The 25,934-nt window shown below is 43.0% G+C and overlaps 1 protein-coding gene across 1 annotated transcript in view; it reads left to right on the forward strand.

The window, feature by feature from the left end:
- PLCB2 (phospholipase C beta 2) overlaps positions 1-24,450 on the forward strand; it is a 214,294-nt gene extending 189,844 nt beyond the window's left edge. Inside the window, exons 28-32 of the mRNA XM_089659782.1 lie at positions 303-379; positions 6,150-6,245; positions 9,611-9,668; positions 11,665-11,751; positions 23,504-24,450. Coding sequence (XP_089515908.1) covers positions 303-379; positions 6,150-6,245; positions 9,611-9,668; positions 11,665-11,751; positions 23,504-23,932 — 747 coding nt within the window. The 3' untranslated portion in view covers positions 23,933-24,450. The remainder of the gene's footprint in view (positions 1-302; positions 380-6,149; positions 6,246-9,610; positions 9,669-11,664; positions 11,752-23,503) is intronic.
- Positions 24,451-25,934: the final 1,484 nt, after the last annotated feature.

The raw sequence follows: 25,934 nt of genomic DNA on the forward strand, positions 1-25,934 counted from the left end.
CTGTTTTGGCCAGGGGCCTCGGAGGGAAGAAATCTCACCAAACGTCCTATGAAGAGAAAGAAATTGTTCAATTTTTCAGCATCACCAAGCGTTTATGTCAACTAACAAATTAAATGTACAGTATATCCTGTTGAAAATTCCACCAGATTGTATGTTGTGGTACTTTGTCTAGACCCCTGTAAAGCATATAGTATTTGAAGAGTAGGAATTGTATTTTTCTATTAGTTCTTATTCTCCTCCTATAGATTCAGCTGCATATTATCATATATTGATAGACATTTGTTTCTTTAACTATTTAACAGCAATTCAGCAAATTATTAGAGCTAGCCCAGGAGAGACAAGCAACTGAACTGAAAGTCCTGAAGGAATCTACAGACAGGTAAAGTTCTAGTCCTGTTTTCGTGAAGACAAAAGAGGCCCCCAGAACAGGGGCGGACTGACCATTTGGAAACTCGGGCACTGCCTGAGGGCCTGGGGTCAGTAGGGGGCCCCAAGAGATGCCCCTGGTACCTTTTTCATAGGCTTTTTTGAGTTTGGGCAAGGACACTGGGGCCCCATGATCCCCTATTGTCCAGGGGCCCCATGAGTTGTCAGTCCACCCCTGCCCCAGAATGTCAAGAATAGGATATTTCCTTTTATCATGACCAATATTTACTTTTTGGCACGGGGAATAGCATGGCATAAAATATATCCAGTTGATTTAATTTTTCACTTTAAACATTTAGTTTGATGGTGGAATGTGTATATTTGTCAAATAAAACTAAATTAATCAAATGCAACATAAAGCGGAGCTCCACCCGAAAGGGAAGTTAAGGATTGGCAACTTTGGGGAGCGGGAACCCAAATTTGACATGTACCCGCTACCACTTCCGCTACGATCGCCTAGGCCGTCGGAAGCGGAAGTTGTCCTCCTCCCCTTCCTCTCCGTAGTCTTCTGGGACACGTGACAGGTTCCAGAAGACTACGGGGTCATTCACAAAGCGCAGCGATACTCGCGCATGTGTAGTGGGCACCCGGCTGTGAAGCCGCAAGCTGTCACAGCCGGGTGCCCACACTGAAGATGCCGGCTCCAGGGAGAGAAGAAGGCCGGTGAAACCAGCCGTGGTGAGGACACCGCTGGACTGAGGGACAAGAAAGTGGCTGTATTTTAAAAGTCAGCATATTTTGTAGCTGCTGACTTTTATTTTTTTTTCAGGTGGAACTCTGCTTTAAGTGCTTAAGCACTGTGCATCATAAAATAGTTAATGGATTTTTTATATATATAAAATACTGTTTGACATCTTTTTTTTGTATCTCAGGGCTGCTGATCTCTTCTAGCCTCTTTCAGACACTTCTTGTACACACACTCACTTTAGCACCCACCACACATCATTGATTTTGTTTGGCTCTCTGACTGACTTTGGTGGGCCATATCTATGCACTGTGTTTTGGCAAAGTTCTATGTAGTCTCCATCAAGGGCTCATGTACTGTAAGGGTGTGGCAGGCTAGGCAACATTGAGGAAAAAAATAGCACTCTAGCTTTAGATGGTTCATTGTTTTATTAATTAGACGTAAAATTGACATATTACTCACAATCGCCTTTAGGACTGTATGCACCATAATATTCTCCACAGTAAGAGCTGTGAGAATGTGGAATAGACTCCTTCAAGGATTAGTTCTGGTCAGCTCAGTAGATGTCTTAAAGAAAAACTGGGTACATGCATAAATGCACAAAATATATCTGGATAATAACATTTATTAGTAATAACACCAGGGATTTTTGATCCAGACAATATCCATTTGCCTTCAGGGGATAAAGAAATATTTTTTTTATTCCCCACCCCCCAGGAGCAAATTGAACCATCCTTTATAGAGTTTTTGCCTACCTCTCGATCAACTGTAGGGTAAGCTCCTTGCCAAGTGACACGCGTTAAGGTGTTTTCATTCCTGATGGACTGGTCTCTTTGATGCATTGATAAATATGAAGCATATAATACAGTGAGCAGTTCACTTTCTTCTTTTGGAGTTGCTGTAGGTGCAATCCTAGGAACCTACAAAGAGAACCTACTCCTGCTATCAGCAGGGGGGATCAGAGCCTTGAGCAGAGCATACATCTTTGATTCATTCCTGCTATGGGACAGAGGGTTCGGTTTATGCAGTTTCCCTCTAGAGCAATTTTTGCACACGTTACAAATCTGCATTTTGGCTAAAAAATTTACCTAAACCCCCAAGACATTTTATATTTTCTGAAAGCAGAGGAATAAAAATACAGTAGTTTAAATGTTCGCATGAACTGTTTAGCAAATCCATATTTTTAGGAAAAAATACACTAAAATGAATTTGTATTGACACAAACACAATCTGATCCCCAATTTTTTTGTACACACAAAAATATGAGGCAGTGTAGTGTAAATTGGTAACAAATGTGTCAATCCTCAAAACTGCAAGCGTCTGCAAAATAGCAAAAATTTATAGTACCCCAAATTACTGTAGGTGACGCTTTTAATGCCCTTACAGCTCATCAGTTCACAGTAAACTGTGGCTGATGGCCCTAGAATTATCCACACCATTCGCACTGTAAAAGTGATTGGGCAACTACACATCCATCTGGATCACTTTTCCATGATAGCTGGGAGTCAGCTGAACAAACATAAAATACAAGTTGATGGCTGCTACTTCAGCCATGAACTTTTTTTACATCCTTTACTCTCTGGGCGTACGTAGTATGCCCGAAGAGCTGAAGTAGATTTGGAGGTTTCCTATTTATGCATTTTTTTCTATTGGTTAAACTAGATAGACTTGTGTTTTTTTCATTCTGACTATGTAACTATGTATTTATGGACAAGGGTTTTTAATCTAAGAAAATATATTTATTTATTCAGGAATGTTATAAACAATGAGAAAATTTCTGATAGTGGACGGCTTGAAGCCATTGACATAGCTTTGTTTTGATGAATTACAAAACAATTCGGCCTTGTATTTCCACTTAAAGGCAAAGGGATTGGGATTTGTGGCAAGTGAAAGATGGATAAGCAGATTTCTCATCATTGTTTGACAGCTGACATCCTCATATTCCTCTGTAATACTGGTGACTGTGCTTAGTTCTTCATATTTTCTGTATATCACATTTATACTGAGGCTGGAAGATTGTAAGTTGTTTAAACTGGGAAAAATTCTACTGAAAATCACATTCATTGGAAGTCAATGCAGGACAAAGAGTAGCATGCCCTTAATTCAAGTTAAGTTTAATTTTTAAATATAACTTTTTACTAGTTACACTCTTTAGTATGAGATTTATAGCGATATATGGGAGAAAAGGTATGGGACAAAAATGAATGCTTACATATCCTTTTTTTTAAATATTTTAATTCTTGTAATATGACATCCTCAAAGAAACTAGTCATAGAGCAGTTTCCTGTGCTACCTTGAGATGCATGCTGTGCAACACAACAAAAATGGTGGCATAAAACGTGGTGACAGGCTTACCTTAAAGCGGGGGTCAGCAACCAGTAGATCGCGGCCAGGTGACTGGTAGATCGTGGGCCGGGCTTGCTGACCCGCCATCCCAGAACATCAAACAGAGTGCAATGCAGAGGGACTACTTGTAAAGTTGGAGTTGTAGTAGAGAACAAGAGTCGCATACGCTGATGCCTCCTCTGCAGTGCCGGCTCCTGTCCCATGCGAAGTGATACCAACTGCACTCCACCTCTTATCCCGGCTAGCAGTCTCCAGAGTGGTGCCAGCAGCAGGAAAGAAGAGATCTTCAGGTCAGTGTGAAGCAATACACTGGGCATAATAGTATATGGCTGCTTTCAGACTGATGCGCTGCAGTTTACCCACACCATAGGTGCAGTGCAGAGTACCTGTAGCCTTGGGGGGTTTGCTGCGCTTAGCCATGGACTTCTATTATATCCTATGGGTTTGGTGCACTTTCTGAAAGCACACCAAAACTCCTAAATGCAGGAGCCCAAAACTAAATTTACCTACGAACACTTATACTAGCACCTAACAGGAAGGGTGCTACATTTGCTAATTTAATCAACCGCAGCATTTTACCACCCCCCAACTTTATGTGTGAACATGCCCTAAGGGTGTTTTTTAATTTTACCTTAAGGCAGAATTTTAAACACACACTTTTAGTGCAATTTCATAGACTATAAAACACACAAGCAGCAATATTTGGAAATGTATGTGTAGCACCCTCCTAGTTAGCTAGGGGGAGCTAAACTAAAATTGTTAGTTAGTGTTAAGTAGCAAGCTGGGTGTGATAGCTAGCATGGGTCAAATTTTGTTTAGAGCAGAGACGCTCTGCAGACCAGCCCTCTGGAATTCCCCTCCTGCTCTAGAACTTTGGAGAAAGGTCTAAAAACAGTGGGTGGATTTCAGGAGTGGCTGGTCTGTACTGTTGTAGGATCCTGGCCGCAACAGGAGCCTTGGCAAGGGGCCAGGACAATCTTTAAGAGTAACTGAGCCTGCTTAGAAGGGAGAGAGAGTCAGGTAGAAGATGTGGGAGAGGAAGACATGCAGGAGCCTGTAAAGTGGGCCCAGATGGGAAAGGGGCTCACCTCCAGGCAGAGAGACCATGGAAGAAAGTAAGCTTGGGACTTCACCAGCCCCCTAAGAGAGGACCACCTGTGAGGCAGGGAAGGAGCAGCCCAGTCAGAAGGCCTGGTACCGACTGACCCACCGGCAACACAGGAGAAGGACCAAGTGAGTAGACCTGCACCCCCTGGGCCAGCAAAGGGATAGAGACACTCTGGTGGGAAACTGGATTAGCTTTTTGCCCAGGACTGTTTTCAATGCAGTGTCAGGCACTGGATCCCCTGCCCAGGGATTCACCCAGGACAGCTGGAGTCTGCGGTGGTACTGTGGGAGATGCTGGCAAGCTCTCCAGAAAAATTTTTGCTGTAAAGGGTTGTACATAGTTACTAATGAGTTTGTCCTCTGTTGCCATTGTCCTTGGGCATCCCATACACCCTTAACCTCATCCAAGTTCTAATTCCGCCAATAAAACTTCAAAACCAAGCTCAAGGACTGGTTACTCTCTCCTGATGCAATTCTGAGGGAATGCTTGTTGCCTGGCTGTACAGGACTATAGGTGGACCCAAACTATAATGTATGTACTAAACATGAGTTTATGCTTTAGCAGTTTATTAATCTCTGTGTGAACCCACTTTGCAATAGCACCAATTATATTAATTTCTACCAGCAGTTGTACATTCCTCTTTAGTAAATTCAGGCCCACATTAAAGTGGTTGTAAACCCTTACATATACCCAGTGAAGTGACTGGCCTCAGGTGATACACAGAGTGATAATCTTCTGTTTATATATATTTAATGGATGTAGTATGGGAAAAAGGTAAGCCGGAGGATGTAATGTGATGCTTGGGGCAATGTTTCGCTGTGAAACCTTGGGTCCTGCTATTCATGCGGATGTCACTTTGACAGGTATCATTGACCTAAACATTGGTGGTGGCCAAATACACCCCTTCATGAAAACTATACTTCCTGATGGCAATGGTCTCTCTCAGCAGGATAATTTGCACTGCCACACTACAAAAATGGTTCAAGAATGATTTGAGCAACACACCCACGAGTTTGAGGTGTTGATTTGGCCTTCAGATTTTCCAGGTCTCAATGCAATCGAGAGTCTGTGGGAAATGCTGTAAAAACAAGTCCAAACAATGGAAGCTCCACCTCACAACTTACAGGATCTGCTAATGACGGCTTGGTGCCAGATACCTCAGCATACCTTCAGAGGTCAAGCAAAGTCCATGCCTCAACAGATCAGGAAAGTGTTGGTGTCAAAAGGGGGACCTACTCAACATTAGGTGTGTGGCCAAAGTTATAGCTGATCGGTGTATGTGTCTGACAATAAATAAAACTGAAGTCATGAAACCTTAGGAAAGTGAAATATTAAATTTCAAATAAAAAATAATGTGTATGTTAGATCCAGAGAAACAAATGCACAAGTATGTCAGAACATTGCTCTGTTAGATGGAAAGCAATGCAGCCTAAACCCAAATATAATTCAACCCCCCGCAGTGATTCATACGTCAGCAACTCAGACATGGAGAGTTGTGATGTGAAAATTGCAGCAAATGTAAAGAAAAACAGGATGGAGGGCTGTGAGAAATTCATACATGTCATTGATATGTTTTTTTCATAGTGACACTAAACTGATGAAGAAGAAGTTGGAAACGAAGCGGTTGGAGAGACTTGAGGCGATGAGTAAGAATACAATGGATAAAGCTGCTCAAGAAAGGTATTTTTGTCTCTTACTGTTCCTGAACATTTCTCCATCTAAATGGAATGTCAGGGAAAGCGGGAAATCATGCATTTATTTAATGTAAATTAAACCCCTTGATTTAACCCGTTAATTTTAATTTACAGTTCTTTTCAACAATATTCTAAATGAGTTATATGTTCTATCGTAAAGGCCATACATCTCCCCCAAACTGTTTTTAGTGTTTGGTGGATACTGGTGGGTTATACGGTGGATTCTTCATGGCTCTAGCAATAATAACTTATTTTCCAGAAACCTAGCATTTATGGAAAACCTTTGCTGGGTTCTTTATATATTTATTTTTGCAGGTAATACAGCAGAAGGAGTGAGCCTCCCTTGCATGGTTTTCTAACAGTAGAGTCAGAAGCCAGAGCCAGGAGATATCACCATTGATGTCCCTGAAACTTTTATGGACCACTCAGTAAATTACATACCTCCTGCACCCTACTAAGACTGAAATATCAATTTTTAGTGGACTTTATAGTCAATCAGTGTATGTGTTAGCTATGTACGTATATAAGACTAATTGAATACACCAACAAGTAGTCACTTCTAGTCCATATATAGTACGAGCTTATGTGCTCATATAACCAATTACACCATAGCTGTGTAATGTATGGTCCATGCTACTGATTGTTGTAACTAATGTTTAAAACAATCATACTCCTATACTAAATATATTCCAGCCTTTTCTATCCAGAGAGGCACTAGGCAGAGATGTCCCCTGTCACTCCTCCTATTTGCTATGGCCATTGAGCCACTGGCAGAAATGTTGCACTCTGATTCAAGTATCCAGGGTCTTGTCATTAATGGAATAGAGGAAAAATATCTTTCTTTATGCCGACAATATGATTGTCTATTTAGTGGACCCACAATCATCCCTACAGCAAATGTTAACTACTATACAAGAATTTGGCCACTTCTCCGGATTCCCTGTGAACTTCAAAAAATTCATAACTTTTCCTCTGGATGTGGTTTCTTGGAAATTCGCTTTGAACGAATTTCTCCTTACCGTGAGTACTCGCAGTTGGATGCGCAGCAATCCCCCATAAAGCTGTGCGAATCTCGCTTACCACGACTGTAGCTAAACGCCACGATTCCTGCCCCTCCAACTGGGTTACCTATCTTGAGATGTGGGGAAATAGAGTTTCGGTTACCCAGAAATGATCAGGCGACACTCTCAGGTTGCTGTTGGAATTCACAAAGAGGCGGATCCAACTCCAGCCTCCGATTTTTATTTACAAGCAGACACATGCCCCCCTCATGAATAAGGTCAATCCCCTCCCACAGAACAATGCATGGGGAATGCCTATACACAGGATGTACATTCCGATTGGAGCGTAGCCTTTCCTATTATCTATCACTGGTCCTTCCCCCATGAGCCCTCTGAGGTCAGCAGAATTCCTGTCCTAGCTCCTAGTGGTATGTAAATTCTCTGTACAAGCATCCCCTAGAAACATCAGTCTGTATCTGGATGGGCCCGATACGATCTTTATTAAAACACATCCATCCAGATACAGTTTCAGGTTGGTAATGGTTTGTAAGATATACATGAGCCTACACGCGGAGTTCACACCGCTTGGTGCCTTGCGGTACGAAGTCCATGTGGTACTATGCTGCTGATATGTGGATACAGGCCCGCGGCCTACCGCCGGCGGCATTCGCATTGAATGCCGTGGTGGTATACACGCCGGTCTATAAGCGCAGATCTGCCATCTCATCCATTACCGAGCTGAGTACTGTAACATATACATTGTACATGCGCATGGCCCAATTGCAGCCTTCAGAGCTTTAATTAAGCCACACGGGAGACATATGAATAACACTAATATATGACACATTTAAAGTTCAACCAAAAATACAAAAATTCCATGAAAGTGGGAATACAACTCAAGTTCTTTTCCACTGCAAATTGTTGATATTTTTCAATATCTGGGTATTATTGTCCCAATAACCCATCCAACGTTGTATTGAGAACAATTTAATTTCCCTTATTGCTAAACTTAAGACAACCCTTTGCACGTGGTCTAAATTACTATTAACTATAGTGCGTAGTGTAAATATTTTTGATATGATCATTTTTCCACACTTCCTATATACCTTTACTATTATTATTATATTAATACACAGGATTTATATAGCGTTAATGTTTGCGCAGTGCTTTACAACATGAGGGCAGACAGTACATTTACAATACAATTCAATACATTAGGAATCAGAGGCCCCTGCTCCCTAGAGCTGGCAATCTAAGAGGGAGAGTCAAGTGATACAAAAGGGCTGTTGGAGAAAATAAAAGTACAGTTGTTAGGAGGGGGCAGGATAGGCTTCTCTGAAGAGAAGTGTTTTCAGGCATCACCTAAAAGTAAACAGAGTAGGAGATAGCCAGAAAGATTGGAGTAGGAAGTTCCATAGGTTGGTAGAGGCTTGGGAAAAGTCCTGGAGGCAAGCATGGGAGGAGGTGATGAGGGAGCTTGAGAGCAGCAGGTCTTGGGAGGAACGAAGAGAACAATTAGGTTGGTATTTTGAGATTAGGTTGGTGATGTAGCTGGGGGCTGATTTGTGGATGGCTTTGTAAGTTGTTGTTAGTATTTTGAATTTAATCCATTGGGTGAGCGGAAGCCAGTGGAGGGATTGATGGTGGGAGGTAGCAGACACTAAACACTTAGTAAGGTGGATGAGCCTAACTCTCAAGTCTATATCCCTAAGTGGTGCTTCCAAGAAATTGACTTTTCCTATTTTCTTTTGCCTGGGGAGTTAAATTGGCAAGGATAGCAAAGATACTTTGCAATTACCAATGTCAGAAGAGGGTTAGTACTACCCAATCTCCAAGTTTACAGCTTTACAGCTTGCTTACACCCACTGGTGGTCCTTCCCTGAAGTAAATAATGCAGATACTGCTTTGGAAGCTGAAATCCTCACATCATATGAATTTACTGAAAAAAATTAAGTAGTATGATTACCCTCCTTTCTCCACACAGTTTAGGGTTCACCAGACCGCATTATTGTCACACCAACAATAAATAAAGACATTATGTACAAAACTACTATATATTTCCTTTAAGGATTATGAATCAATTGCAATGGATTAAAAGTTTAAAAAGGATATTTTTTTTTTTTTTTACTTTAAATTTATTGCATAATTAATATGCATAAAAGTGTAGTCTGGTTTTCTGGAATTCCTTCCTACTACTATTTTGCTGGAAGACTCCAGTGAACGCAATCATAAGGTGGAAGAAATTCTAGAAATTTAGTTACGTTAAAGTGGACTTGTTGCTGCTGATGAGTTTGAACATTCAGGCGTAATTGCACACTTGTTAATATATAATTTTTTAATGTTTGTACAGGTTAAAAAAAGAAATAAACAACTCACACATCCAGGAGGTGGTGCAAGTCTTGCAAATGGTGGGTTTTACTATTTAATTTACAAACCAGAACCCTATCCTATTTCTATGGTTTGCGGTACTGGACTTGGAAATGCCTGCTGAAAAGTTTTTGCCATCATATCTAAATAGTAATAAACCAGTTTGGAACTTCACATGAAGTATACAATTAGGGATAAATTGTGGTGAGGTAAATGAAGAGGTTTTCCCATTTCAATGAAAATGATGCTGATGGGATATAAGCGAAAGCTCAAACTTGGTGTTGCCCAGTATAATCCTCATTTCTCTTGCGCCTCAATACAGAGGAGAAAATTACAGTTCAAATTCAGTAGAATTTACTTCAGTTCTTGATGTGCTAAAAAAATACAGTTTGGTTGAAACACTTTAAAGAGAAACTCCACTTTTGTTGAGAAAAAAACATTCCCCTCTGGGTGATCTTTGCACATTGCAGGGATGTTAACAAACGTTGTTGAAGATCCCTACCTTTTGATATTCTGAAGAAATAGCTGTTTATTTGTCTGTGTCCATGTGCAGAGTGAATCTGTATCGGAGTGATTTCATAATCATCAATCAGCTGCTGCACCTGCAGAGCTCTAATGAGTAACGTTGCAAGGTATGCGTTCCTGTAGACGTGATTTCTCTATGGGAGTATCTCACCAAAAATTACATTTTTGTTGCAGAGGATGCCTATAATCTGACTTGTATCTCAGGGCAGACTTCTGGGAAAATCAATAAGCCAATTACACAAACAGGAAATTAAATTTCTGGGGGGTGTTCTATACATCTACTGCACAGAAAGCCTTCAGATTGCCATACTGCATGTTACAAAAAGCTACAGCGCTGCTGATTGAAAAGGAAAGGTCATTTTTAATAACATTCAATTACAATATGACTTGTGTCCCAAATGTATACACTTGATTATTTTTATTTTATTTTCTATTTTTCAACATGAAAGTGGAGTTATCTTTTAAGAGAATATGAAAGAAAAAAAAAGTTGCAGGTATAAGGTGCGGACATATAGACATGCCTTTACATACACGCAGCACCTTCCCAATCCCTCATGGCCAAATATAGCTCATGGCCACTTCTGATCAAGAAAGTTCTGGCACTCCCATTCAGTTTCTGGAATTAATACATTCAGCATTTTTTTTCTCCAAAACAGATTCTTTTTCACTAATTCAGATAAGTGTGGAACCCACAAACTACACAATGAAGCCTCTGAAAAGTATGATGTTACTCTGGCAGTGGCTGCTGCGGAGACTGTGGCACAGTTTAGGCTGTGGATGCTTCGAGGTTGTGGGGCAGTTGAGGAGCAATGGAGGCTGTAGGTGTAGAGGAGGTGCAGTGGTGGCTGGGAAGGGAATGCTGCGGTGACCAGATTGGGGTGCAGCAGTGACTTTGGCTGAAGACACAGCAGTGGCTGGATTGTGGATTCAGTGGGAGCTTTTGTTGTGGACACAGCAGTGGCTGATCTGCGAGTGCAGAAGAGACAAAATTAGGGTCTAGCAGAGATTAAGGCTGCAACAGCGGCTGGACTGCCAGAACAGAAAATACCAGGCTGGTGTGCAGTGGAAACTTTGGGTGCAGTAGTAGCTGGGCCGTGAGTGCAGAGTCCTGACTGGGGTGCTGTGGTGAGTTTGGCTTTGGGTGCATTGGTGATCATTTGAAGTACAGGGGAAACTTTAACTGGGGGATGTGATGCTGGGGCAAAAGGGCAAAAAAACAACGTCAATACCTTAGGGGAGCAATAGGCACAAAAATAGCTTCACTGCCTCAGGATAAATGTGGATAGAACATCCCACTTGAGTTTAAATAGAGGACACCATCACGTGACAAGGTCACAATACTCCTAGTAAAACACAAAAGTGCCAAAGACCATGGAAGTTAGGGGAGGCCCTGGAACATAATAAGTAAGTAACTGTGACACCTACATACATAACTGCATTGAAAAAAAAGACTTAAGCCCATCAAGGCCAACCTCAAACAACTCTCTATGTATTTTGTGTTTTTTTTTTTAGGTATCTGATAAATGGAACAACCAGCAACAGAAATTAGAAGAAAAACAGACTGAGGGTCTTCAAAAAATCAGAGAGAAAGGAGAGCAGGTGACCAAAACTTAACATGTAAAAGTGCCCATGGTGAATAAAGACTATATCAGAACCATCAAATATATCACATGTGCAACTACTGATTACCACACCATATCACTTTAGTATCCAGTCAATGTACTTGTTTATTAAAATGTCTTTGCTGCTTACAGCAACCAGCTGCATTCTTACTATCATTCAGATTACTAGACTTTGTGGATAAGTTATAATAAAGATTGGATAACAATATCTGTTCTCCAACCTACTCTACTCCTTTTCATAAATTATGGCCCCATTTTATTGTCAATTGGAAAAATGCAGACTGTGACGAACCGTCTGGCAGAGAACTGCTTCCTCACCACTAGGACATAGGACCAAGGTATTATAGCTGGGCATTGCACCCAATGACTAAACAACACTAGCTTAGTTGCAACTGGAACAGTTTATTGAACAGAAATACAGGTTTTTATGCACTTCAGAAATAGGGGCAGTCATCACATGACAATGAACAATAAAACACATTTGGATAAACGTCCCACACTGAATAGGTAAGGGGGTAAATTTGACACCGGACTAATCCCCTGTAGGAACCTCTAGGAGGACTAGCCAACAGACAGAAACAATAGATGACTCAATTAACTCAATTAACAATGGGACAAATACATGATGATAAATACATCACACCTTAATAGACAAATTACAGCAAGATACCTCAGCATCAGGTTGTTTTGAGCTGATTATATTAACATGTGCTTAGAGTCCCTAAGTCTAGGGGGAGGAGGTTGAAGCAGTCAATACTGGTGTTGGCACAGAGACCCCAAATCTGTATCCTAGTCCTCCAGTTCTCAGAACCTGTGGACTTGAATTATGCACTTGAAGTAAAAGGTCCCCCTAGGCACATACCTCCCAAAGAACAGAGCCCCTTCATATGCCAGGGTCCATGGTCAGTAGGCAAGAGATTAGCTTGCAGTCCCCTCCAAAAACCCCTGTCACAGACCAAGTAGACAATAGAGGAATGCAGAGTTCCCTCTGCATAATGTAGCAGCTCCATGACCAGTCCTGTGACTTTAAGGGTTCATTCATGCGGTTTTGGCTGCACACAAACTGGACACAGCTAACTGTCTAGTTTATAGGCAGCCAAAGCACAGAATGCTGCTGTGTCCAGAGGCAGGATTGGCCACATTTGAACGCTGCATTCCTGCTGTCTATCTTAATCAACCCTAAGGTCATATGACTGGAATCTCCCCAAACTTTTCTTTTTATTGAAACAGTGCTTTCATTTTCTACAGTAATTTGCCCTGCCAGCTTCAGTGTCCTGAGACCCATGGAGTGCATAGCACATTTTTACAATACATCCCTGTGCAGTTTTCCTTTTCTTTTTTTATACCTTGTATGTTTGAGCAGGTCCTTATGTTAGTTGCAGTCAGAAACCCTCAATATTTTTGCTTGTTCACTTTGGGAGGACTCCAGGGAACATCCCAGTCTTAGTCCGTAGGGTTCAATATTGAGTTGGCCCATTCTTTGCAGCTATAACAGCTTCAACTCTTCTGGGAAGGCTGTCCACAAGGTTTAGGAGTGTCTATGGGAATGTTTGACCATTCTTCCATAAGCGCATCTGTGAGGTCAGGCACTGATGTCGGACAAGAAGGCCTGGATTGCAGTCGCTGCTCTAATTCATCCCAAAGGTGTTCTATCAGGTTGAGGTCAGGACTCTGTGCAGGCCAGTCAAGTTCCTCCACCCCAAACTGGCTCATCCATGTCTTCATGGACCTTGCTTTGTGCACTGGTGCGCAGTCATGTTGGAACAATAAGGGGCCATCCCCAAACTGTTCCCACAAAGTTGGGAGCATGAAATTGTCCAAAATGTCTTGGTATGCTGACGCCTTAAGAGTTCCATTTACTAGAACTAAGAGACCAAGCCCAACCCCTGAAAAACAACCCCACACCATAATCCCCCCTCCACCAAACTTTACACTTGGCACAATGCAGTCAGGCAAGTACCATTCTTCTGGCAACCGCCAAACCCAGACACATCAATCAGATTGCCAGACGGAGAAGCGTGATTCGTCACTCCAGAAAACACATCTCCACTTCTCTAGAGTCCAGTGGCGACGTGCTTTACACCACTGCATCCGATGCTTTGCATTGCACTTGATGATGTAAGGCTTGGATGCAGCTTCTCGCCCATGGAAACCCATTCCATGAAGCTCTTTACGCACTGTTGTTGTGCTAATTAGAAGGCCACACAAAGTTTGGAGATCTTTAGCTTTTGACTCTGCAGCTGGTGACTTCTGCACACTGTACTCTTCAGCATGTACTGACCCCGCTCTGTCATGGCCTACCAGTTTGTGGCTGAATTGCTGTTGTTCCCAGTTGCTTCCACTTTGTTACAATACCACTAACAGTTGACCGTGGAATATTTAGTAGCAAGGAAATTTCATGGATGGACTTATTGCACAGGTGACAACCTATCACAGTACCACGCTGGAATTCACTGAGCTCCTGAGAGTGACCCATTCTTTCACAAATGTTTGTAGAAGCAGTCTGCATGCCTAGGTGCTTGATTTTATACACCTGTGGCCATGGAGGTGATTGGAACACCTGAATCCAATGATTTGGAGCAGTGCCCCAATACATTTGGCAATATAGTGTAGATACTACACCTGCAAAGCAGTCATTGCCAAAAAATGTAGTTAAAAAAAAAAATACTTCCAAATGACTGTAAAAACTAATTACAAAAATTATATAAAACTTTCAATAGAAAGAAGAATGATCTGAGCTGCTCGAAATGATTAAAATGGAGTTAAAGGGAAACTCACAAAATTATTCAGTTCGTGAATATGCGCACGTTTGCCATGCTAAGAACATTCTGCTATTCTGCTGCTATGTACAGTAAGTAGCAAAAACTCAGCTTTGCAGAGTGGTCATGAATAATTGATGTGATGTGTCTAATATGTTTATTTCCTATGATTGCCAGCTCCATCTAGTAGCCATAATGTGGTATTTTCCTGAAATACTTTAATAATCAAAATAATGCATTATGGCCACTAGATGGAGCTGACGATCATAAGAAATAAAGAGACTACACATACTACAGTGAATATTCATTATGGCTGTGCAAATGCCTGAGGCATGCTCACAGTGAATGTTTTGTAAATAGATCCCTTTTTTTTGGTATAGACCAGGGGTGGGCAACTGTGGCCTTCCAGCTGTTGTAGAACTACAAGTCCCATGAGGCATTGCAAAACTCACAGTTACAAGCATGACTCCCAAAGGCAGAGGCATAATGGGACTTGTAGTTCACCAACAGCTGGAGGGCCACCATTGCCCACCCCTGGTATAGACCATACACTATTCTATAGAATCAGGATCAAGGGCATACAATTTTATGACATTTTAGATAAATTAATTGTTCTGCGTGCTCCCTCCCCCTTTCTAACACCTATACCTATTGGTACTGGAGTGTACCAATTTTCAGTCCACCCCAGTCCGGTCACATGATCCAGCTCCCCTGCATCAGCTAGCAGCAGCTTCAGGGAGAGAAGAGAGCACTGACAATGGATGAGCCATAGTAAAGCCATAGGTGATGTCATCGTTCCCAGGCATTGTCAGCTGTTGTGGAGCTCTCTCCCCTGCAGCCGGCGCTGGCTGACACAGAGGAGATCACATGACCAGACTGGGGCGGCATGAAAATAGGCAAGTATACAGATCTTTCTTAAACAGGTTAGTTAATATAGGTTCTAGAAGTGAGAGAGAGCATTTTTAAGATTAGTTCGGTATATCCTGGATATTGCTTTAAATCATTATTGGAGATCAGGACACAATATTTTCATAACTGAATTGACTTGCTTTAGATCTGAAACCCCATTGGCAGTGAAACTGTTAATTTGACCTTGAAGTCTAGTTTTCTGTGTGATTATACTTGTTTCCAGCAAAAGGTTTTCTATGTCAGCCCTCCTATGATTTATAATAATCATTTTCTCCTCTCTGCTAAAGCATTGAGGGAATCATAAATATGCGGAAGGCTGTGACACATCCTATTATGATGAAGGCTTTTTATTTATAGAGATATCAGAATGCAATCTGCTAGTGACACCTGGATTTAATGGATATGATCAGAGTATGACTCAGTACCTGCCAAAGAGTATGTGCTCTGTAATGTAATCTTTGCTCTGTTTTGTTGCTCTAACATTAAATAATGTCTTTAAAAACAAAGAGCTTTGAGTCTTCGAAAGAACTCAGAGAGCAGAACAGCGCCCGCTGTTTATAGTAATGTGCTATAAAGGAATCTTGTATTGTAGGCAGTAAAGAACTGCCATTGGTGACTTTTCTTCTAAAAATGCTAGTTTCCTGGCTGCCAGTCTGACCCTCTGACTCAGTGGTCTCCAAACTGTGACCCTTTGCTTGCCTTTATGTGGCCCTTGGGCACTATTCCATCCACTGACACCAACAATGGGGCATAATTCCTGTTACTGACACCAATAATGGGGCACTATACCTCCCACAGACACCTACAAAAGGGCACAATTCCTCCCACTGACACCAATGATAGGGCACAGTTCCTTCCATTGACAACAATGATTGGAAAGAATTCTTTCCATCGATAAAAACGATTGGCCACTATTCCTTTCACTGACACCAGCAGTGGGGCACTATTCCTCTCATTGACACCAATGAAAGGGCACAATTCCTTCTACTGACACCAAGGATGAGGCATAATTCCTTCCATTGATACCAATAATGGGGTAGTATTCCTCCCACTGAAACCAAGAATAGGGCACTATTCCTTCCACTGATGCCAATGATGGAGCACTATTCCTCCCACTGACACCAAGGATAGGGCACTATTCCTTCCACTGATGCCAATGATGGGGCACTATTCCTCCCACTGACACCAATGATGGAGCACTATTCCTTCCACTGATACTAATGATGGGGCACTATTCCTCCCACTGATACCAAGGATAGGGCACTATTCCTCCCACTGACACCAATGATGGAGCACTATTCCTTCCACTGATACTAATGATGGGGCACTATTCCTCGCACTGACACCAAACATAGGGCATTGTATACTCTCACTAGACCAGGGGTGGGCAAACGTTTTGACTTGAGGGCCGCAATGGGTTCATATATTGGACCCGGGGGCCGGACCAAGAGTAGATGAATGATGTGTATGTGTCATCCATAGTAAGTATAGTAATATTCCCCCATAGTAAGCATAGTAATTAATCCCCCATATAGTAATTCATCCCCCATAGTAATTCATCCCCCATATAGTAATTCATCCCCCATATAGTAATTCATCCCCCATAGTAATTCATCCCCCATATAGTAATTCATCCCCCATATAGTAATTCATCCCCCATAGTAATTCATCCCCCATATAGTAATTCATCCCCCATATAGTAATTCATGCCCCATAGTAATTCATCCCCCATAGTAATTCATCCCCCATATAGTAATTCATCCCCCATATAGTAATTCACCCCCCCATAGTAATTCATCCCCCATATAGTAATTCATCCCCCATATAGTAATTCATCCCCCATAGTAAGTCATCCCCCATATAGTAATTCATCCCCAATATAGTAATTCATCCCCCATATAGTAATTCATCCCCCATATAGTAATTCATCCCCCATAGTAATTCATCCCCCATATAGTAATTCATCCCCCCTATAGTAATTCATCCCCCCTATAGTAATTCATTCCCCATATTAATTCATCCCCCATATTAATTCATCCCTCATATAGTATTTCATCCCTCACAGTACTATTCCCCCCCAAGTAGTAAGCCAAGTCCCCCCTGTGTCAATTCACTTACCTTTGCTCCGCGCGTTCCTCTCGCCGTGTTCCCGCGCCGTTCCGGTCTTCAGGGCGGACTGTGAAAGTAGCCTAGCTCCCCTCCCCTCACGTTCGTCACGCTGCCCCGCCTACACACATCCTGACAGCCACATCCGCGGGCCGGATTAAAAGGTCCGCCGGGCCGTAGTTTGCTCATTGCTGCACTAGACGCTAGGCCAATTTCTACTCCCACTGGCCATAGGTCGGCCCCCCTAAAGTCTCAAGGACAGTCAACTGGCCCTTTGTTTAAAAACTTTGGAGACCCCTGCCCAGCTTTGGAGTCCATTTAAAGCTTCCAATGTTATTCTCCTAGAGTGAAAAAACATGCACACTGGCATGTTAAATGTCTGAAAAGATTACCTCTCTTTTACCCCTTTATTAGTGATAAATGCAGCTGGCAAGCTACTGCATCCTGTTAGATGTTACTGCAAGGGGTGAGAGGGGATGAGCAGGACTTTTACATCATTTACATTTTTCTAAGATCTTGCAAATAGAGTATTGCACTGTCAATCAAAAGATGTGGCCAAATCTTGGCATGACTGTTCATTGATAGGGCTATCAATGGCGGCAACATCTATGCAGCTATAGCAGCAGCAAAGGTGACAGTGTGCAATAATGTATTGCTCAAGAAAAGTGCCCACTGGCGGGATCAGCAGGAATAAAATGTTCTATGGAGTATGTAGACAAACAGCCCAGTCCTATGGGTATGGGCAGCCTACATCCAGTGCCGGGACAAGGGCGAATATTCCAAATGTCCCCCCCCAAAAAAGATCTTTGCATGAGTAAAAATCCTTTGCCACCCCCCAAAACACTAATCTTCACGCTTATATCCTAAGTATAATTTACCTCTGCAAGTCCAAATTCTCCCCCCAATAATTCCCCCTCGCTCTGTACTAACTCCCCCCCCCCCACTCAAACTCTCTCCCTCCCCAACCATTTCTCTACCCCTCAAATTTCCATTCTGAGCATAAATCCTCTCCACCCCTTCTAAATCCCCTCTCCCAGCACAACTCCTCCCCTAAATCCCCTCTTCTAGCACTAACCCTCCCTGCAAATTTTCTCTCCTAGCACAAATCCCTTCAATCATGCATACTAGCACAAATCATTCCCCGAATTAGATCTTCCTAACAGAAATTCACCCTTCTAACACAAATCCCCCCACCAAATCACCCATTCTAGCACAAAATCTCCACCTTGTCCTGGTCCTGCCTACATCAAATATGTAATTTTATAGTGTGGCCAAAATTCTGCTTTAAATAATTTTTGAGCTACAAAATTAGCATTTTGAATTTGAAAATACAGCTTCGCCATTAGAATTTTTGTGTTCAAATAAATAGCTGCAAAACCTATAGAGCAACCTATAGAGCAATATTTTTGACTTTGGGGGTAAAGGTCGAAATATAATCTACTATATGAAAATGGAGTCTTCAGGAAAAAAAAAACAATATGCAATTTAATTTACATTTTAAATTAGTTTAATTTAAAGCAACCTCTCAGAGCAATAATATGGACGCTGCCACTGATCCATAACAAGCATGTGCATATTAAGTGTCCACCCACTGAAATGCCCATGCTTGTTCGATGACCTATTTCTGTTTTGACAGGTTTGATTTAGGCAACCATGGTTAGTTGGTTTTTAAAGGCCAAACCTGTGCTGAAAGAAATACAATGAACCTAGTTTTTTTAAAATGCACTTTTTGCATGCTAGTCTAATTTTAACACTTTCTAAGTCTTGGTTCACACTACTGTCACCTGAATGTCACGCGACTTACAGTGCGACTTTGACAGATGACTTCCTGGCGACTAGAGTACTACTTTGGTAGGACTTTGAAGTGACTTTCAGGGAATACCTGGGTAATCTGCCTGTAATGTCAGATCCAAACCACATCAATATAGATGAGGATCCGACTTGGAGGCGGCTTCCATTGAAGTCTATAGGCACAAGTCGGATAGAAGTAGCCTTGAAGTAGTACAGTTTAGAACCTTTTCTAAAGTCGGAGCAACTTCAGTAGTGCCAATTAACACAGCTCTCATTGATTAACATGGGATTTTGCATGTCATGTGACTTGGGGTCTCACAAGGCGGATCCCAAGCAGAGTGAACCGAGCCTTACTCTGGCCATGCATGACCCAATTCCTGCATTCACATGCTCAGTGTGGTTGGGGGAATCCCTCCTGCTGAATTATTGTATTCAGACAGTGGGGAGACTTCCCTGTTGTCAGCATACACTGACCAGCACTGCAGACTACAGTATAGCTGGCAGTGCTGTTTGTGAAAGAGATTTCCAGAAGGCTGGTTGTACACAATTGGAATGATAGATCCACTTGTGTACAACCAGCCTGCCCATACATGGATCGAAATTCGTCTGGTCACTGCTGAAGCGAATGAATTTCAATTCATTTGACCAGCTTTAGTCATTGATATAAAACAAGCTTACAAATTAGATGGTTTGACTATGCATGCCACAGGCAACAGCCAATCTACTAGCATTTTTAGAAGGAGGCTGAAAATGACAAATTCTGTATTTGTTTCAGCAGAGGTTTCCTTTAACTGTCTTCTCTATGTTGCATGTACAGTACAGTACTGCTCATGAATGCTTCCAAAGCAAACTTTGGGGACAGCATTAGGCTAGGTGTAAGGTGTATCATGGCCCTAGATCTGTAAAGCACTCTGTGGCTAAAAGGTGCCCAAGTGCGGTGCTTGCACCAAGAATTTTAGGTAAGGGTTTTAGGTAGAGATGCACCAACAGCATCTGTCTTCAGAGGATGGAATTCGGGAGGCAGGGTTTAAGCAAGGAGGCGGGCTCAGCAGTTCTCTAGCAGGGGGAGGCGGGTTCAGCAGTTCTTGAGCAGGGGGCATGGCAGTGTTCGGACAGGGGGAGGCAGGCTCTGCAGTGCTCAGGCGGGGAAGGAGGGCTCGACAGTGCTTGGGTGGGGAAGGCAGGCTCAGCAGTGTTAGTGTGGGCTGACCATCTCCTGTATTCTGCCCTCAGGCTCCTGTATTCTGCCCTCAGTCTCCTGTATTCTGCCCGCAGTCTCCTGTATTCTGCCCGCAGTCTCCTGTATTCTGCCCGCAGACTCCTGTATCCTGCCCGCAGTCTCCTCTGTCCTGCCCGCAGTCTCCTGTGTCTTGTCCGCAGTCTCCTGTGTCTTGCCCGCAGTCTCCTCTGTCCTGTCCAAAGTCTCCTGTGTCTTGTCCAAAGTCTCCTGTATCCTGTCCGCAGTCTCCTGTGTCCTGTCCGCAGTCTCCTGTGTCCTGTCCGCAGTCTCCTGTGTCCTGTCCGCAGTCTCCTGTGTCCTGTCCGCAGTCTCCTGTGTCCTGTCCGTAGACTCCTGTATCCTGTCCGCAGTCTCCTGTATCCTGTCCGCAGTCTCCTGTATCCTGTCCGCAGTCTCCTGTATCCTGTCCGCAGTCTCCTGTATCCTGTCCGCAGTCTCCTGTATCCTGTCCGCAGTCTTCTGTATCCTGTCCGCAGTCTCCTGTATCCTGTCCAAAGTCTCCTGTATCCTGTCCAAAGTCTCCTGTATCCTGTCCACAGACTTCTGTATCCTGTTCGCAGACTCCTGTATCCTGTCCGCAGTCTCCTGTATCCTGTCCGCAGTCTCCTGTATCCTGTCCGCAGTCTCCTGTATCCTGTCCGCAGTCTCCTGTATACTGTACGCAGTCTCCTGTATCCTGTCCGAAGTCTCCTGTCCGCAGTCTCCTGTGTCCTTTATGCAGTCTCCTGTATCCTATCCGCAGACTCCTGTATCCTGCCCGCAGTCTCCTGTATCCTGTCCAAAGTCTCCTGTATCCTGTCCAAAGTCTCCTGTATCCTGTCCAAAGTCTCCTGTATCCTATCCGCAGACTCATGTATCCTATCTGCAGACTCCTGTATCTTGTCCGTTGTCTCCTGTATCCTATCCGCAGACTGCTGTATATCTGTAAAGCACTCTGTGGCTAAAAGGTGCCCAAGTGCGGTGCTTGCACCAAGAATTTTAGGTAAGGGTTTTAGGTAGAGATGCACCAACAGCATCTGTCTTCAGAGGATGGAATTCGGGAGGCAGGGTTTAAGCAAGGAGGCGGGCTCAGCAGTTCTCTAGCAGGGGGAGGCGGGTTCAGCAGTTCTTGAGCAGGGGGCATGGCAGTGTTCGGACAGGGGGAGGCAGGCTCTGCAGTGCTCAGGCGGGGAAGGAGGGCTCGACAGTGCTTGGGTGGGGAAGGCAGGCTCAGCAGTGTTAGTGTGGGCTGACCATCTCCTGTATTCTGCCCGCAGTCTCCTGTATTCTGCCCGCAGTCTCCTGTATTCTGCCCGCAGTCTCCTGTATTCTGCCCGCAGTCTCCTCTGTCCTGCCCGCAGTCTCCTCTGTCCTGCCCGCAGTCTCCTGTGTCTTGTCCGCAGTCTCCTGTGTCTTGCCCGCAGTCTCCTCTGTCCTGTCCAAAGTCTCCTGTGTCTTGTCCAAAGTCTCCTGTATCCTGTCCGCAGTCTCCTGTGTCCTGTCCGCAGTCTCCTGTGTCCTGTCCGCAGTCTCCTGTGTCCTGTCCGCAGTCTCCTGTGTCCTGTCCGTAGACTCCTGTATCCTGTCCGCAGTCTCCTGTATCCTGTCCGCAGTCTCCTGTATCCTGTCCGCAGTCTCCTGTATCCTGTCCGCAGTCTCCTGTATCCTGTCCGCAGTCTCCTGTATCCTGTCCGCAGTCTCCTGTATCCTGTCCGCAGTCTCCTGTATCCTGTCCGCAGTCTCCTGTATCCTGTCCGCAGTCTTCTGTATCCTGTCCAAAGTCTCCTGTATCCTGTCCAAAGTCTCCTGTATCCTGTCCAAAGTCTCCTGTATCCTGTCCACAGACTTCTGTATCCTGTTCGCAGACTCCTGTATCCTGTCCGCAGTCTCCTGTATCCTGTCCGCAGTCTCCTGTATCCTGTCCGCAGTCTCCTGTATACTGTACGCAGTCTCCTGTATCCTGTCCGAAGTCTCCTGTCCACAGTCTCCTGTGTCCTTTATGCAGTCTCCTGTATCCTATCCGCAGACTCCTGTATCCTGCCCGCAGTCTCCTGTATCCTGTCCAAAGTCTCCTGTATCCTGTCCAAAGTCTCCTGTATCCTGTCCAAAGTCTCCTGTATCCTATCCGCAGACTCATGTATCCTATCTGCAGACTCCTGTATCTTGTCCGTTGTCTCCTGTATCCTATCCGCAGACTGCTGTATCTTGTTCGTTGGCTCCTGTATCCTATCCGCATACTCCTGTATCTTGTCCGTTGTCTCCTGTACCCTGTCCGCAGTCTCCTGTGTCCTGTACACAGTCTCCTGTATCCTGTCTGCAGTCTCCTGTATCCTGTCAGCAGTCTCCTGTATCCTATCCACAGTTTCTGACCATCTCCTGTACTGTGACCATGACTGTACAGGAATGGACACACAGAGTAGCAGCTCAGGGGCAAGCCTACTCGGGTGCCCCCATAGTAAGCTGCTTGCTGTGCGGGCACTTGGCAGAAGGGAGGGGCCAGGAGTGTCGGTGGGGGACCCAAGAAGAGGGGGATTGGAGCTGCTCTGTGCAAAACTATTGTACAGAGTAGGTAGTATAATATTCTTGTTATTTTACAAAAAGAAATATGCCTTTACAATCACTTAAAATATTAATTGCTCACAGGACTATTTAAGGAAAAAAACCCACACAAAAAATAGCACCCTCCCCCCCCAAAAAAACACAAAAAACACAAAAAAAAAATGAATGTAAAGGGTGAAATCATGGATTCACCACACATTCACTATACATTAGCCAACAAATCAACTGATTTGAAAAGCACATCTGTTGTGAATATTCACCCAGTCCAAAAAGATTCACAAGCTTTTGGATTTCTTCCACTTTTGAAATTAAATGCCAGTTTTAATAACATTGACATAAATATAAAGCAAGGAATATAACTGATCAATATTGTGTGTTTTAAATAGACTCAGAAAGACCTTCAACAAGAATACCAAGAAAAACTAAAGAGCATGGAGGGGGAAGTGGCAGAACAGATACATAACTGCATGGCGCCATTGTTTCCAGCAGAGGCCAAAAGTCTTAAGAAAGAGCCAATGACTTGTGCACACATGTGGGAATTTCTCTTTGCAAGACACGAGAAAGTAGATTCTTCTGCTGAAAACGGTCAAAAGGAAACAAAAACAGAAGAGGAACCAGAAAAAGAGGCCGAAGGGGAGACTTTGCCAAATGACCCTCCTATTGAACCTACATCTAAAGACCCTTCAGATGTTGAGAAGTCTAAAGATGACACACCTTGTAGTGATGTTTCAGCACAAGAATCACCTTCTAAACCTGAGGAAGAAGCAAAGGATGTGGTGGAAAAGGTTCCTTCCGAAGTGGCCTCTACACAATAGGAATGGGTTGGCTGACAAATGAAGTATATACAATGTGTGGTCATGGTGCAAGAACAGCTATGTTCATGCAATGTCCAACTGACTGATTGCAGAAAAGACAAACTAACTAAATAGGGGATTAAATTATTTGAAGGGGGGGAATCGATAAATGGGATAAGGCAATTAATATTTATCTGTAGTTGTTCAAAATGGTTTTCTTTGTGCATGTATGTGTTGGGGACAGATTAGAAGACAAAGTGCAATTCTACACCCCCTCCCCCAAGAGTCGTTTTGTCAAATGAGTAATTTCCCTGCTTATAGAGAAGCCCAATAAATGGCAAACTATGACGAGAGTGAAGCTTAATCACCAAGTACTGCTCTTTCGAAGGGCTAGTAATCATATACTGTACATATGCATACTGTCATGGACTAATATACTATTTTTAGTCATAGTGTAAAATAAATATATATGTTTGTTGTGCATACTCCATCTTCTAATGTATCTAAAGAATGAAAAAATAAAACTTTTTTTGAACAAACATTTTTATTTTTTTCATGGTACACTATGCTCTAACAAACTAAAAGTTGTCTAGCAGAGTTTCCATCCACTTTAAAGTTTAAGTTTAGGTATTTTTTTAAAATCAGCACAAGGGACGGTGCATGCGTTGAATGGAAACTGTCCCTTGTGCTTCTGGCTGCTCTGTTAGTTTAAATCTTCTCTCCTCTGCCCTACATACCCCCACAGTATTAATCTTCTGGTGCTGTGGGGGTGAATATGAGCCACTAGACCTATCATAGGCATTTGTCAAAAGTGCCAACTATGTCTATTCTTTCCAGCCCCTCCTCCATTCATAGAAGCTGTACTATAGATTCCAACAATAAATGGAGAGCAGATGAATGAATAAAGGGTCCACCTCCTGCATCAATAGAGTGCTTTTTATTACTGGAATTGATAGTACAGATTCCATGAATGAAGGAAGAGGGGGGGGGTAGAAACGGTGACTAGTGTCCAGTGGCTCATATTAACCCCCACATCACCTGAAGATCATCATTGTGGGGGTATGCAGGAGAGCAGAGGACTGGAGATTTAAACAAACAGAGCAGCCACTAGCACAACGGACACTTCTCATTCAATGTAGGCACCATTGCTTCTGCTGATAAAAAAAAATAATTAAAGTGTTACTAAACCTAGAACCCTGCATTCACTATATCTGGTCTCCCACAGTACACAGAACATGGTAGCGCAATTATTTTAGTAAATATGAACTGCTATATACCTTTTCTCATCAGCAGTTAGAGCAGTCTTGTGACTTCTATCAGTGTCCAGCAGAGCTCTGGTTAAAGCTTGTAGAAGGAATTTTCTTTCTGCTCTTGGAGGATGTGAAACCCCTGACCTCTGTCTGGACAGTGCTGATTGGCCCTGTGCTGATCACATGTACTCTCCCAAGAAAGAAAAAAAACCTCTATAGCAATACACACCAAACTGAGCATGTGCAGAATGGCTATGGTTCAGTCTGTCTTATAAGGAGTGGACATTTGAACAAGAGGAGGAGCAGAGAAGTCAGGATCAAACAGCCTTTTTACACAATGCAGAGGATTAACCCGTTAGGTTCCAACGTAAGTATAACAAGCATGCTTTACTGCATAACACTTGAAGTTTAACCTTTAAAGCAAACCTGTCACTTGACAAATAATTAAGGTTCCCATTGCAGATCCCTCCTCCTGAAAATTATGCTTGCCTATCATGTAGATTTTTTTGCTTCAATACTTTCAGGGTCAATAACCAGATACAAGTATAGCGATAATGAATTCTGAATTTTTGGTTTGTGGCTTATAGGGGGTCAATTTATAAAGAATTCACATAGCTATTCGCCCAATGAAAGTGCATGTACATTTGTTCTGTGGGAATGAGGCAAAATCTAACGTAAATATATCATATCATGATATACCATATCATATCATGTGCTGCTTAAATGTAAATAATTGATTTTCAATGGAAAGTGCCACATTAACCAGTAGATGA

Source organism: Staurois parvus, unplaced genomic scaffold (genome assembly GCF_062004578.1).
Source record: "Staurois parvus isolate SC_StPar_1 unplaced genomic scaffold, SC_StPar_1.0 ptg001188l, whole genome shotgun sequence".
NCBI lineage: Eukaryota > Metazoa > Chordata > Amphibia > Anura > Ranidae > Staurois > Staurois parvus.